Below are 15775 nucleotides of genomic sequence, written 5' to 3' on the forward strand. Positions count from 1 at the left end.
TAGAAGGGGGAACAAGATTCATGTAAACTTTCTAGTTTTTCTTTGGAGGAGGGGCAAAAAAATAAGGCTGTTATTTATTTAGGCAGTAACAGCTTTAGTAGTCTTCTTGGTAGTCTTCTTGGGCTTCTTGGTAGTAGACTTCTTGGTAGTCTTCTTGCTGGTCTTCTTCACCTTTGTACTCTTCTTGTTTTGACTTTCGACTTTAGGAATAGAGTGACAACGGACCTTTTGTTCTTCAGCAGTCTCGTCTTCGGTAGGATAACCAATACAGACAGCAGAGGGCTTAGCTCCCTTGGTCTCCTTCTTGGTAACAGACTTTTTGGTAGTCTTCTTGGTAGTCTTCTTGGTGGTCTTCTTGGTGGTCTTCTTGGTGGTCTTCTTGGTGGTCTTCTTGGTGGTCTTCTTGGTGGTCTTTTTGGTAGACTTCTTGGTAGTCTTTTTAACAGGCTTCTTGGTGGTCTTCTTGGTGGTCTTTTTAGTGGTGGTCTTTTTAGTGGTAGTCTTTTTGGTAGTCGACTTCTTGTTCTTGATGGTAATGTAACCTAAAATTAATTATGTATCAGTTACAAGTTCCGTTTTTTTTATATATTGCTAATATATAAATGAAAATAATAATAAAAAAGAACGAGGTATTTACCTGCAAAGGAAAGATCTTTATCACTGGGACCAGCCTCGATAACACTAAGATAATAAACTGGTTAGCATAAGGATATTGTAAAAGATGTGTAGAATAGGAAACATACTATTTCTTGGGCTTAATATCGGTAGGAATCTTCCATAAATACTTTCCACGAGAAGCAACGACGTTATCGGCAATCAAACCATTCACGGTTAATTCCTGAGAAGGACCTGAAGCGTATTGAATACGAATAGGGCCACTAGCAGCTTCATTGACATCCCTGCGTTGACAAAAGAGTTAGAATATTCATGATTTAACTGTGCTGTCATTCTTGGGGAATTTACCACTTGATTTCTACAGTTGATCCAGCTTCCCAAATGGCTTTGGCCTCGGGGGAAGTAATAGAAACTGAACTAGCCAAGACTAATTCTAATGCGGCAGTAAGGGTCAAGAAGATAGCTGTAGATTTGAACATCATGTTGTATGTGAAAAAGGAACGGAAATTGATTCTTTCAAGAAAAAAAAAAGGGAATGTGATGGGTTGTTTCTTTAAAGAAAAAAAAAATATGTTTATACAGAGAAGAAAGAAGTAAGAATCTTTTTTTTTTTTTCTTTAAAATAAATCAATTAAAACAATAGAGAGTGTGCAATAAAGTTGGTGACACATTAGAGGCTACACCAGTCTTTCCAAGTGCGTTCATTTGGTCGATCTTTGTAGATATTACTCGTGTAACGTTTATATCCAATTCTCGGTACACATGAAAAATAGAAAAAGAAAATAATCAGGGAGTGGGGGTTTTTTCTGGCCCAAAAAAACTTTTTTTCTTAAATGTTACTAGTTTAAATGAAAACCTATATTATTCATAATAAATATTGTGTTTATTTTAACTATGCCGTTGTTCGCTCCCCTCCCTCCTTAGAATCCTTTCAATATAAAGGCCTCTATTTTCTTTTGTTTATGCCTTGTTTTCCTTCTATTAACATAATTTCTTCTTTTTTAACCCAAAAAGAACAATGCATTACAAAAGAATCTTCGCTGTCTCAGCAATGGTCTCCATCATGGTCTCCCAGGTCGCCTGGGCGCGTTGTGTTTGTGACCCTGCAGATACTTTGTGCTTGAATAATTGTGGTATGTAATTGTTCGTGACACAAAATAATATATAAATATAGATTTCATTTATTACATTTTTTTCCTTCATGTGTTAAATTACCCTTTTTTGGAAAACATCCCTTATATTTTAGTGAACAGTGCCAGAGACTGCATAGACAATTGTTCTGGAAAAAGTGGCGATTCCTGCTACACAGGATGTATTAATGTTCATTGGCCGGGTGCTACCTTTGAAGACCTAGACGATGAAAAAACTGGGATTACTATTACTACGAAAAAACCAACACCAACTCCATCTATCCATAAGCCATCTACACCTACTACCACAGCTGCTCATAATAGTATCACTGCTGCTGTTACTGCTACGGGTGCTCATACTGTTGTTGCGACTACTGCAGGATTACCTCCTGTAGACGAGATCTTGCCATACTTGATTTCTTTCTTTGGTGGTATGATTCCTACGGAACTCGGTGCTCTTGCAAGCCAGCTGAGTACCCTACCCTTGACTGGGCTGAGCGGGTTACCAAGTGCAGCTATTTCTTCACTATTAACAAATGGTCTGTCCGCATTACCTACAGGAACTTCCATGGCACCTTCAGTACAGACCACGGGTGTTTCCACACCTCCGTTAACCAATTTTCCTATCAATACTTTGGGCCCTTCCTTGATGACGAGTAAGGAGTAAAAATAACTTAGTTTATCATAACCGAGATTTTTAATGATTTAATTTTACATGATGTAGCGCATACAACCGTCACTAGTCTAGTGACGATGACTCCGAACGCAACCGATGGTTCGGATAATATCAGTTCACATGGCTCAAAAAGTTTAGTGGATCCTTGGATACTTTCTGTTGCTTGTATCCTTCTTTTAACTAGTCACCTCTTTATTCTAGTCTAGTATGAATTACATAAAAACGCTTTTACAGTATTAAAAAAAAAAAAAAGTTATATATTTAAGGGATGGTTGGTTTATATACATTATAACAAAGAGGCATTGTTCTTTTCTTATTTTTGGAGACTCTTTTCCTCGGCTTCTTTCTCGGCTTCTAAAAGGGCCTTTGCATTCTTTCTCTTTTGTCTTTCTTCAAAGATAAATCGGTTTTCGATGATGCGTTCAATGATACCCTGTGTCGTAATCGTGTTGTTTGGGTTTTCAATCTCCACATAGAGCTTACGTTGTTTTGGTAACTATGGAGATTTTCTTAGTTTTCTGTTATGGTAAGGACCACAAAAAAATTAAACTTTAATACTTACGGCATAGGGATCACTACCATCGACATCAGGTTCAGTCACGGTGTTACCATGAACAACCATATTAACGTTATATTCCTTGGTCAAGACATCTTCAGTCACACTATAAGGAGCGCCAATAATCACTTCATCAACATACTACATATATAAAAAAAAAAAAATAGAAATGAGTATATAAAGCACAAAACCACTCAGTTTTAAACTGCTTACGCGACAGGCCAAGACACTTAAAGCACGCTCGTGCAAGTTCATCAAAGGATAATTCACACCCTTGATAGCATTCACGGTTTGATCATCATGGATACCAACCACCAAAAAGTCACCCAACTCTTTGGCGCGCTTCAAAAATTCAATATGACCGACATGGAAGAGATCAAAAGTACCATCGACATAAATGACCTTGTCGTTTTCTTTGGGTTCAATACCCTTGGAGAATTGCACAATGCGCTTGGAAGTGGGTAAGAAGTGAGAGACTTTGGCGGGTGTGCTGAAAGAGCCAACGTCTTGGGTATCGACACCAGAGAGATCACTGCCAATGGAGTTTTTACGATGATTATGATGGTTCTTTGTCATGAGTAACATGCGACCGACTAATTCGGTGGTAGAAACACCTTGTGTACGCTTACACTCTTTGTAAAGACCAGCATCCTTGACAGCTTGATAACAATCCGTACCATCAGCCATGGTTGTGATATCATCACCATGAACACAGAAATCAATATTGTATTCCTTGAGACATTCGACCGTGGTATTGTAAGGTGCGTTAGGAACAACTTCATCAGCCCATTTACAAGCAGCGACAGCAGCATAACTGGTAAAATAAAGAAAGAGTCACTATTTATGTTTCCTATTGTTTACACTGCACCCTTTATTTTACCGCTCTTTTTCCTTCATTACTGTTGGACCCTTATTTTTCTCGATTTCTGCATCGGAATGCACACCGACAACAAGAATATCACCCATCTCCTTGGCCTAGTGATAGATTACAGTTGAGTTATTTTATGTTCAAATAAACATGGATTTTGACCACTTTACCTGTCTTAAAGCATTGGCATGACCATAGTGCATCATGTCAAAACAACCATCTACCCAAACTCTAAAGGAATCGTTGGTATTCTATCACCGAGATCCAAATAAAATCTTACCTAACAGGCTTTCTAGCGGCAACAGTCATATTTATAAAAGAAAAGTGTGGTTTTTTTTGCGGGTAAAAAAAAAAGTGTAAAGAACAAACAAACAGAAGAAAAAAAAAAGTTCTGATTTTTAAAGTAAAAGGCTCTCTTTATTTTTTTTTTTCACGTGTGTGTGCGTTGTCTTGAGTGTAACAATGTACCTGAACATTAAAAAAAAACAACCCAACAAAAACTCTAATATGGAATCGAAAGCTCAGAGAATCACAAGCAACAGATGAGAGTCATCAGACTCAGATCGCATGGATTATCATGAGATTTTTACAATAAAAAAGATCTGTGTGTGCGCACAGGCAATACAACACGCTTTATATAAACAACATCGGAACCGGGAAATCAATATCTAGTACCCCATCGATGAACGTGATTTAAAATGATTGGATCGCTCTTTTAAACGTCGTTTCTACACTCACTACACCCAAAATGAGTGCATGTAGTGCGTGTCCCCCTCCCCCCCCCCCCTCAACCCCCCACTTACCACCACCAAAACGGCGCGTAGTCAGTTTTTTGTCCATTTTGGTTTCAGTCGGGCCCTGCTTCGCACACTAAAAAATTTTCATTCTTTTTCTTTATCCCACACTATTTAAGAAAAAACCCCAATGTTGAGACGCACAAGATCAAACAAATCTGCTTCACCCGTTAGAGAATTAGGGGGTAAACATGAACAGTACTTTTAATAGTGTCTTTGAACTACAAACTAAAAAGAAAAGCACATTAGGAACAAAGAGAAAGAATATTGACGATTTGGAGAACCAGCCTGTATCAACCAGCCCAAAAAGAAAAGCGATTAAAGCTGTGTTACCAGAAACACCACAAAATGTTCGAAATATCACAAAGGAGCTTCAACTTGCTCAACGTAAAAGAAAAAAAAAACAATAAGACTGTATTCCGTGTTTTATAACATAAATTGCGTTATTTTTTTAAATTAGTTAAATCTCCTAGTAGTAAATCCACCATCTACTTGAAATCGAAAACCAACACGAACGCCAAAGCACCAGAAAACCTGTACCAAAAAGCCAAAGCAGTATTTAGACGTACAGCCATCCCTTCCCGATTAATCGGCAGAGGTGACGAACGAAAGCAAATGATGGATTTCTGGAAAACCCATGTATTGGATAACCAACCTGGTTGTTTATACATTTCAGGTATGCCAGGTACTGGTAAAACCGCCATGTTAACAGAAGTCATGCGTCTTGTCGAAGACGATGTTCTTGCTTTACGTACTCACAAAGTTAAGACGGTTGTCGTCAATTGTATGAGTGTCAGAGAACCCAAACAAATCTATGCTAAATTAGTGGAAGAATTAAGACCCAATGCAAAGACACCCATTCAATCTGATGTTGTAAAACAAGCAGAAGAGTTAATCAATGCTAAAAAAAATGTATTAAAGTACGTATATAATATCTCTCTTGTTACACACACAAATGGCTTATTTCCTATTTCATGATAGTGTGGTGATCTTGGATGAAATCGATTCATTAATAACAAGAGATCAAGATGTTCTTTACAAGATCTTTGAATGGGCTTCTTTACCTACTTCTCGTCTTGTCTTGATCGGTATTGCCAATGCTTTAGATTTAACAGACCGTATTCTGCCTCGTTTAAGAGCAAAGAATTGTCAACCTCAATTATTAAACTTTAACCCTTACCAAGTCTCTGAAATTTCCAGTATCATCAGAGATCGTTTGTTCTCCCTCATCGAAGACCCCGAAAACCCTTTTGGCCCTTCTCCTAAACCCGCAGAAGGTGCTGCTCCTCCTCTTATTCAACCCATGGCCATCGAGTTCTGTGCAAGAAAAGTCGCTTCCTCTATGGGTGATTTAAGAACTGCTTTGGATGTCTGTCGACAGGCCATCGAGCTGGCTGAAGCAGATCAAAAAAAGAAGTTAGCCAATGCCTCCGTCTTGGGTGAGCAGAAATCAAATACAGCTACTCCCGTGGTCCCCCCACCCATGGTCAATGTCGCTCATGTCTCAAGAGTCTTGAGTTCGGTGTTTGGTAATTCCAATGTACAGAAATTGAAACAGTTGAATTTACAGCAAAAGATTGTCTTGGGTGTGATTATTGTCATGATTCGTTCATCCACCACAAAAGTAAACAAGAAGGATTTGTTAACCATTGGCAGAGTAAGTGGGTATTTTGTAAGATTGTGACGATATTTACTCATCTTATTTTCAAATTAGTTCCGTGAACAATACAGTACTTTATGCTCTGAAAAGACCTCTTCCATTACAGCTGTATCTAGAACTGAATTAACAGATTTATTATCCGTATTAGAGACAAATAGTATTCTTACACTGGGTAAGAGTAAAGAAGATCGTACAAGAAAGATTCAATTGAACGTGCAAGAGACAGAAATCATCGAAATGATCAATAGTACCTCCATCTTGAAAGATTGGATGGATAAAGCCATGGAAAATTCTGGTTTCTAAACAACAACAACAACAAACAACCTTTCATACTATCACTTTGCATTTCTTCCTTCTTTTATACCTCTCTCCTTTTCTCTTTTGCTGGTTGTAACTGTTCACCTTTTTTATCGTTGGATAGTATTATTCGAAAGACTCTCTCTTTATCTTTTTTTTTCTTCTTTGTTTGCTTTATTAATAAATATCTTTATTCTTTTCTACTATATATTACACACGATTCATTTTAACAGAGTGTGCATAAGGACACATGTTACACACGTCAAAAAGACCTAATAACCTTAAATTTAGCAAGCACATGGACCTAACCATGTCACGTCATTGTGTCTCCTTGGCTCTTTTATGCGCTTGAATTACCACAAACCAGACTGAAAATACAACTAAACGTGTCGTTAATCAGAACCGTAAAAAAAAAAACCTGGAGGCGCATTTCTGTGTCTTACGGATGTCAAGTCGTAAAACCTGAGCACATAATTTGTAAGTCCCGCTCTCCTGGGAGTTAAAATTCATAAAACTATGATTTGCTTTCTGCAACATAGCTGCAATATTATTAGCAGAAGTAGCAGCATCAGGACAAAAATCCCTCCCAAAGAAACCCTTTAGAAAATAAAGTCTCAATTAGTGCAAGAAATGTAACCATGGTTGACATTATACATAATGTTGCTGAGTTGTACAAGTGTTGGAGGTGGTCTTTTTATTCTTTTAGTGTTTCCTAAATGTCAATGTCGACATAAGGCCTTTAATGTCCTCTCTCACTTTTGTTTACCTTTTCTTCTCTTTTTTGCTTTATTTTTCCGTGAACTTCAATTTTTTGAAGCCACTGTGCAGCAAGACCAGTCACTAATCAAAGAAATTCATTTGTGTGGTACATATTGTAGTAAACAATGCAGTGTACAGCAAAGTATGCCACCCATTTCACCTTGTATATGAATGGAAATCATACCCGATTAAAGTTTAAAGCATGAATCTTTCCTTTTGTTACTTTTTACATCACTCAATTAAGTAAAATTGATTTTGAAAACTTCAAAAACAAGAAATTTTTTTACTGTGTTCTTTCATGTGCTTTTGTTTACTCTTTCATTTTAGGAAAAGTGTCCATCTTTACATCATGCCAAGTCACGGAAAGTCACTTCTAGAAAAATAATTTTTGAATGAAAAAGGTATATAAAGGGCACATTTTCTACCAACTCTCGACTTTTTTTCTTTATCCAGCTTCTGTCTAGCCAGCAAAAGTGCCGTAGTTTTGTCTTGCCAGCAAATCTGCGGTGGGGTCTTTTGGGTGGCGGCGGTTCTAATCTCTTTCCTGCCTCCGGGCGTGTTTGAAACAAGCGAGAGGGTTTTTCATTGGTTGATCATTGGCCAGCAACAGATACGATCAGCAACAGGTACGCACGAGACGATACGCACGAGACGAGTAGATTACCAATGATCAATTAGTGGCGGATTCTCTCCAGAGTTTTAGCACTGGAAGGGTAGACTCATTAGACCAATGCCCCCTTTAATTTTATATTTTAAACTTTTTTTTCTTTTTTTTTTTTTTTTTTTTTTGCATAAATAAAACTGAATTTAAAAAATTAAATATTTCTTGAGAGGGGTTTTTTTTTTGTATGCGGGATTTTAAAGTGATTCTTAAGCATTATGACTGGTATAAAACGTCGCAACGTCCATAATAAAGTCGACAAAGTGGCATTCATTCCTTTTAGTAAAAAGAATTTTATAAGACAGAACAGTCTAATTGACTACCCAGTTCAAACCTTCAAAGTATTTAATAAACCCATTTCAAACTGTTGACCAACTTTTAGAAAGAGCTCTATCAATTAAACAGCACACTCACGTAACAACAACAAGAGTGCGGCGTCAAGTAGAAAACCCTCGTCTCAAACACTTCATTCCTCCTCCAAAAACAACTCTTAAACAACAGTCAAAAGGACATGCGTCTCATTAAACAAAAGAACGCGTCCAATGAACAGAAGATTTCGACGGGTTGTTACACCTTCTCAGAAAGCAAAGAGAACAGAATCAGAGTTAGAATGTGATGACTATGTCTGGTTTGTGGTCCGACGTGATCAAGTTATTCAAGGTAAATACTTCATTTCCTTTCACCTGTTTTAAAAGAGAGCTTACCAATTTACTTTTAGCGTACAGACACGCCCTTTTTTATTGTGCCCATTCGGACAACTGGCAATCAAGGGATGAGTGTATGCATTAAAAGGATGTTGAAAAGTGAACTCAAGTAGCGTTACAAGACATGACGGATCAAAATCAATTTACGAGCTTTATCTCACCTGGTGGGGGATATGGTAAATGTCGTGCCAATTAGGATGGGAGCTGATCTCAGGTCGGCTACTAATGTCCTTTCAATTTAAGCGGTCATACCTCTTCTACTGTTGCAGAAAAAACAGAATCCTCATCAAGCGACGCCGGTCTCCCTCTTATATATAACAAAAATTGACATACACATAATAGACGGAAGCAACCGAAACTTGGAATCACCTACTATACATAACGTCTGTTATTCATGCATTTGCCAAACGATGCTGGTTACACTGTGCTACTGATAAAATAAAGCCAGCTTAATGTTTTAAAACCCAACATAATTTATTAAAATCATAGACAAGTTACAATTGCAAGCAACAAGAAGCCATGATCAGCAAAACAGGATGATTTCGATCTCAAGCTTATAATAATCATATTGTTAACTATAAGCTTCTCATTTTAAGTTTCTTTAATCCCAATTTACATGAATTAAAAAAAGCAATAAATGAAACCGGAGATATTTTTTATTATGCGACAAGAGTATCCTGATAACATTAGTGAAAGTGATTATACTGATCAAATATGGCCACCTATTTTTAAGTCTCTATTTGCAATTAATGTTAATCTAATTCGAGTGAAGAAAAGAGAGACTGTACCAACAGATTCTACAATCAAAGACTGGCATCCGATTCATTTTCGACTGCAAGGAATCAGAGTTTGACATTGGTGGTGCTGAAGTCTACCTTCCCGATGCTGATATTACCAAGCTTACAGACGATGAGGCAAAGTTGTTGAGAGAAGGAAAGAGTATTGACAATTCCTTGAACAGTGTTAGTTATGGCGACATTTGCTTTTCGTGGATTGTTCAAATTTCGGTCTTAAGGGCTTATTTCTCAACAGTGGCCAATGTTGGTCACGGTTTGCATGTTGGCATCTTACAAAACCAAATTTTGTTCCCAAGTTGCATCGGGGAGTTAAATAACGCCACCAAATCATTGGCATTCTTCAAAACACTCTTCCAATTTGAAAATGGTATTGAAGACTCTGCCCATATTATTCAATCAAATATTTCCCAAACAAATAAATGGAACAACGCAACCAGCGACAGATTTAGTGATCCAGGGCTGGCACCTCTGCCTCGCACCATGCAACACCTTTTGTCTCAAACGTGGTAACTATACTCCTCCAAGAAAACTACAGAAAAATAGTATATCTCCACACTACAATCTTCAAATGTTGGAAACCGGTTCAGATACTTTAATTGAAGATAGTATCCTTGATTCCCCCTTCCCTTCAGTTACTGATAATAACGAGCTTACCACAGAAGATTCCTTTGGGTTTGTAAATTAGGAAATGGATGGTATCATCCTGCTCTTCGAAACTACTTTGATACCCATCCTATAGAATGATTATGTCTATTGCTATTATGATTTTTTATTTTTATTTTCGATCATAATCATTCCATCATCATTCCACATATCATTATTGTAAATAGATATGAGTTTTTAACTCAAATAAAACTATCTTTTAAGAAAGACAAAAATATATTAGGAAGTGGTTGTTGTACCATATCCCGAAGAAGTGCGGACTATTCAGTTATATCATAAAGATTTGATATTATGTCAAAGTGAATAAGAAATAAATTAGGTCCTTTTATTAGAAGTTAATTGAAGAGTATTAGAATGTACAAGTTTCAACGTCTTCTTCTGAAGGTATTATCGGGTGTTCTATTTACAGGATTTACAGGATTTTCTATTTCCAAAAATGCAGCCTAATCATCACATGAGGAACAATATTGTTTGTGACGATTAAAAAGCCTACATTTGAACCCGATAACGATGTGGATGGTATTGGCGCTAAGCTACTGCTAGATGATACACTTATGGTACTTACTGAGGCCCAAGTTATTGTTATTGAATTGACAGAATAAAATATTTCTTGTTTGAATCATATGAATAATAAACTTCTTTGTTTTATTATTATTGATTTTTAATGATTAAAATAAAGGTATTGAGAAGAAAAAAAGTTAAAAGTTCTAGGATTACTATATTTGGAATAAATATTTTCTTCTCCCCTGTCCCTGAATCAGGTCACTCATCGGCATTAGAGGAATTATGCATGCCGCTGTTTTTTAAGATGGGAGAAACTATTGCGCATAAGATTTGACTTCACTTACTGTGGCGGTTCAATCTTATGACGAATTCATCTTCAAGTAGATTCCTAAATGAAGTAAGGCTGTAACAGATTAACTTTGCATATCCACCCATTCATGGGGATGCAATTTTTTGACGAAATCGTTTCATTGGCTCTAAGTGGCAGCTTTAACTGACCTCTCAAACCAGTTTTTTCTCAATCTTGAATACATATGCAACAGTGAAAGAATGTAAATTAACAGGAAAAAAAAACCCTAAAAAACTTAACTTCAAATTAAGCGGAGATACACACAATCAACGTAGTAAAAAGATCCATTACTATTAATGGAATGATCCCCTTTTAAAATAAGCTTAGATACACGAGTATACAAACAAGTATACAAAAAGCAGTGTATATTCGCGATAAAAAAATACCTGAAATCATATAGAGCGATTTGTGTAATATAAGGTTTATTTCTGACAGGCTGACATTTAATTTAACCTAATCAAGCAGTAGATCTTTTTTCGCAGTAAAAAGTAGTAGTGGATGTTTCTAGAACGATCATGCACTATTTATTACAAAATATACAGTAAAAACAATGATGTCTTCAGAACACATTCTTAAACGCGTTTTTTTGTAAGAGCTTTGGTTTGAAAAAAGGCGCATAAACAGACAATATAAACGGGTAGAGGTGGGAGCATTGTTCACTACATTGATTGGTAAGGAAAAAGTAAAAGTTATCACTATAACGTTAATGCTTATACCAAAAAATATATCTTATCAAAGCCACATCTATAGATTGGCGCAAAAAAATAGATGTTGATCATCAAAAGTAAACAAATTCATCAAGGAAAGATCTTGTTCACAAGTGTCCAAATGAATGCTACTTATGAATTTTATATTGATCCATATGAATGATTAAGGGATACATTCAAGTATAGTGAAGGATGGATATATTTTATGAACTGGACTATGCATCCAGACGATGATTTATTTAAGCAATTAAAGCATTATGCATGATTTTCCCATACAAAAAAAAAAAAAAAAAAAAAAAAAAAGTTTGTGACGTAGCCATTTTTTTACTTGTGATTTATTGACGCCTTCCCTTTTTTTTTTCTTCTTCTTCTTCTTCACGCAGCTTTATTGTGGATAAAGAACAAGTATGTCTACTCCTATTACAAACTTGAAAGGTATAGTTTTTTTTTTTTCTTTTTTTACATTCCCATGCAAAAACCAGGCGCGGTTGATTAAGTCTTCATTTCATATAATAGACTTTGGTCGTAATGACATTACCGATCATTCAAGCACAGATCAACGATCTGTTGTTACAACCAATGCTGACACCAAACACAACTCAGCTGTAAATACCCCGCAGTGTCAACCTGACTTAAATGCGTCTGTTGATCTCGACTCAACTGCGACAACAACTGCGCACGGAGGGGGTTTAAATATTGCCAGTACCACTAGCAGCAGTTTTTCTGACATTTTACAAAAAGAATCTGCCACTTTACCGCCACATGGTAGCCGTTACTCAGAAGTACCCGGCCAAACTCAAATTACTGATGAAGTCCTTGATACCCCAATTGAATCACACGTTCCATGCGAATCCGAAGCTTTCAATGAACCACAGGATCCAGTTGTTCAAGTCAAACTCGAGCCTGAATCAACCATCCGACCTGAACCAGCAGCATCAACTCAACCAAGCCGCATTCAGCCTTTAGATTCGCCTCCTCCAGTAATAAAAGTGGAACCTGAATCGCCAATTCAAAATGAATATCAAACACATATGGAACCAGATTCATGCAGCCAAAGATTTTATTCGCCTGTGCACAGAACCGATACTGGGCTTCAATCTCCTATCGAGGATGATCATGTCAAATTTGTATACCCCACTTTGGATCAGAATGTTCTATCTCCAACTACCGGAACGGAACACACATCCCATAATCAACTGGAACATCCAGCACATAGCCAAATGGATCTTTCATCACGTAATCAACTGGTACATCCACCTCTTGATCTCCCATTATTTTCTCAATTGGCTTCATCCACATTTATGCCTGCCCGATTAGGATTTCCACCGCTTGGTCTTCTTCCTCGCCCACCCCTGATTAATCCTAAACCTGGGCTGTTCAATCATCGTCAACCTGATTTGGTTTCTCCCTCTAAACCCGGTTTGGTTCCTAAGTTTGGAATCCCATTCAGTTCCCAATCTGAATTGAATGCATCTTCTCACAATGAACAACATGTTCAAAAGGTATTGGAACCTGTGTCATGTACCGAACCTTCTCAAACGCATGGACCTCAAGCTCTTAGCCAGGCTAATGTCAAACCAGCTCTTCGCGGATCCCCACAACCGGTAACACACAGTGGTTATGAGCCACCTGCTGAGCCAGATCCAGCTGCTCATTCTGAGCCTAGAGCATCCGCTCATCATACTGCTGATGCAGAAGTTGACTCCATGATGTCCGGGTTATTTTCATCTGGGGGTCTAAACGTCTTTGGCGCTGCTACTCCAACTCCAAGCAGAAATCCTTTCGAGCTTCCCGCACCTGCCGAATCGACAAAAAAGAAGGTCTCATCTAGCCGTGCTGCATCTCTTCTTATGGACATGGAGTTTAGTATCCCAGCAAAACCTACTCTAACTGAGCCTATTACACAGGTCGCTGAAGCGTCTCTCGATCTGGTTGATGGTGTATCTACCGAATCGCCTTCCAAAAAGAATGTTGAGATTGGTGCTGATAAGATCTATGCCAAGTCTGCTGCTGGTGATATTGATGTTAAGTCTGCTACCGAAAAAGTTACCGGTAATCCTACTGCCGAAAGCCTTGCCATCAAACAGGTCACTGGAATTGCTTCTGAAAAACCTGTGTACAACCCGGGCCAATCACCTAATGAAGCACCCACTGTAGTACCCACTGTAGCATCCATTGTAGTACCCACTGTAGCACCCACTGTAGTACCCACTGTAGAACCCACTGTAGTACCCACTGTAGAACCCACTGTAGCACCTATTGCCGAAGTACCCATGGAAGTACCCGTGGAAGTACCTGTGGAAGTACCTGTTGAAGTACCTGTGGAAGTACCTGTTGAAGTACCTGTTGAAGTACCTGTTGAAGTACCTGTTGAAGTACCTGTTGAAGTACCTGTTGAAGTACCTGTTGAAGTACCTGTTGAAGTACCTGTTGAAGTACCTGTTGAAGTACCTGTTGAAGTACCTGTTGAAGTACCTGTTGAAGTACATGTTAAAGTACCGGTGGAAGTACCCGTAGAAGTACCGGTGGAAGTACCTGTAGAAGTACCTGTTGAAGTACATGTTAAAGTACCGGTGGAAGTACCCGTAGAAGTACCGGTGGAAGTACCTGTAGAAGTACCGGTGGAAGTACCTTTACGAGAGAAGGGCCGCAGGGGTAGAAAACCCAAGGCGAAATCCAACCCTGAAGGCGTGGCAAAGGGATCAAAAAAGAAGGTATACAAGGCTACTGGATCTAATACTCCCACGATCAAAAAGTCAAAACGTCTAGCAGATAAGCAAGCTTTTGGCAACGACGTTTCTGTTGGTCATTCTCGATGCGATGCTAATGATGAGTTTGTACCTGATGAGGATGATCAGCCCGCCCATAAGACTTTGGCTAGTGGTAGGAAGAAAAGAGCCGCTTCAACCTCTGTCTCCTACAAGGACTACGATTTGGATGAAATTGAGGAAGATGCGCCAAGAAAGAAGCGTGGGAAGACATTAACTCCGAAGACTATAGAAGCATCGGCAAGCTCTTCAAAACCAACAAAGGCTGTCATTACAAGAGCCAAGCGATCTCCTGGTAAGACAAAAGAAGTAGAAAAAAACGGTCCGATGAATGCAATTTACATTGACACGGATGATGAAGTTGAAGAGACGGAGATTGCACAAGTCGAAACTACCAAGCCTGTCCAAACTCAAAAGGCATCTGATAATCAAGATAATAAGCTTAAGCGATTATTGCAAAGCAAGGACAGCCAATTGGTCCAAGTAAACTTCAGGGTAAGTTTAGTTTATATCCAAAGAAAAAGAAAAAGTTCGAATCGTAACAAACCTTTTTAATTGTAGCAATTAATCCCGGAATGGCTGGCTGCTTTTTCAGAAAAGGATAAGCAAGAGCTTGCCTTGCTCCTTCCCGAGGCTGATCAAGTCCTTAAGAACAAGAAGATTACGATTAGGCCAGACTTTGGAAAAGTGGCTACCAATCATTGTTACGAAGCTGCCGAAAAGTGGCAGGATATTTTGTTCTTGGGTGGCTTCGATCCAGACAACAAGCCTGAAACTGTAAATGCTGAGGACGACAGCTTTAAAGATGAAAATTATGAACAGCATTGGGGCGATCGTATCAAAGAATTTAATGAGGAAAAAAGAAAGCGTGAGGAGACCGATGTTGGCCGCTCGAACGTAAAGAAAGCCAAAGGAAAGGGCAAGTCCTCGTGGTAACCCACATATGTAAAACCACACACACACATACACATACACATACACACACACACACACACACACACACACACACACTCAAGTTAACTGTTTCGGGTTATTTATATAAATAAAAAAATTATTATTGTTTCAAATGTTTTGCTTTATGGTTGGACGGGAGTAATATGTTGTATCTCTTTCTTAATTTTTGTTATGTAAGTATTCAATGAGAGAAGTAGTATTGTGTTCAAAAATTTGAAGTGTTCTAGCAATATCTTGTCCATACCCAAATTATTTATCAGAGTATAAACAGACCCTTGTTTTCACTTTGAGTATCTGAGTATACGACTGTCAG

General features: G+C 38.1%; 6 protein-coding genes across 6 annotated transcripts; 4 read left to right on the top strand and 2 right to left on the bottom strand.

Moving 5' to 3' along the window:
* Positions 1-742: 742 nt before the first annotated feature.
* On the bottom strand, positions 743-1097 carry EV154DRAFT_418741 (uncharacterized protein; the record flags this gene model as incomplete). The annotated part of the gene is made up of 2 exons (XM_051595849.1): positions 743-899; positions 964-1097. 2 exons carry the CDS (start codon positions 1095-1097, stop codon positions 743-745), a joined length of 291 nt encoding a protein of 96 aa, XP_051458818.1.
* Positions 1098-1785: 688 nt separating this feature from the next.
* On the top strand, positions 1786-2739 carry EV154DRAFT_505010 (uncharacterized protein). The gene is made up of 3 exons (XM_051601130.1): positions 1786-1965; positions 2049-2401; positions 2470-2739. Exons 1-3 carry the CDS (start codon positions 1934-1936, stop codon positions 2625-2627), a joined length of 543 nt encoding a protein of 180 aa, XP_051458819.1. The 5' UTR covers positions 1786-1933; the 3' UTR covers positions 2628-2739.
* Positions 2601-4204, bottom strand: EV154DRAFT_505015 (uncharacterized protein). The gene is made up of 6 exons (XM_051601131.1): positions 4126-4204; positions 4016-4076; positions 3858-3952; positions 3191-3791; positions 2984-3118; positions 2601-2917 (listed from the first exon to the last, which is right to left on the bottom strand). The coding sequence occupies exons 1-6, from the start codon at positions 4152-4154 to the stop codon at positions 2735-2737; spliced, it is 1104 nt and encodes a 367-aa protein (XP_051458820.1). The 5' UTR covers positions 4155-4204; the 3' UTR covers positions 2601-2734.
* A 1050-nt stretch (positions 4205-5254) lies between these two features.
* On the top strand, positions 5255-6323 carry EV154DRAFT_418833 (P-loop containing nucleoside triphosphate hydrolase protein; the record flags this gene model as incomplete). The annotated part of the gene is made up of 2 exons (XM_051595859.1): positions 5255-5559; positions 5621-6323. 2 exons carry the CDS (start codon positions 5255-5257, stop codon positions 6321-6323), a joined length of 1008 nt encoding a protein of 335 aa, XP_051458821.1.
* Positions 6324-9381: 3058 nt separating this feature from the next.
* EV154DRAFT_480353 (uncharacterized protein) lies at positions 9382-10782 on the top strand (the record flags this gene model as incomplete). Its single annotated transcript, XM_051598325.1, has 4 exons — positions 9382-9471; positions 9500-10023; positions 10061-10193; positions 10669-10782. The coding sequence occupies 4 exons, from the start codon at positions 9382-9384 to the stop codon at positions 10780-10782; spliced, it is 861 nt and encodes a 286-aa protein (XP_051458822.1).
* Positions 10783-14533: 3751 nt separating this feature from the next.
* On the top strand, positions 14534-15575 carry EV154DRAFT_505028 (uncharacterized protein). The gene is made up of 2 exons (XM_051601132.1): positions 14534-15003; positions 15070-15575. Exons 1-2 carry the CDS (start codon positions 14836-14838, stop codon positions 15442-15444), a joined length of 543 nt encoding a protein of 180 aa, XP_051458823.1. The 5' UTR covers positions 14534-14835; the 3' UTR covers positions 15445-15575.
* Positions 15576-15775: the final 200 nt, after the last annotated feature.

Source organism: Mucor mucedo, assembly GCF_025094135.1.
Source record: "Mucor mucedo strain NRRL 3635 chromosome Unknown EV154scaffold_34, whole genome shotgun sequence".
Classification (NCBI taxonomy): domain Eukaryota; kingdom Fungi; phylum Mucoromycota; class Mucoromycetes; order Mucorales; family Mucoraceae; genus Mucor; species Mucor mucedo.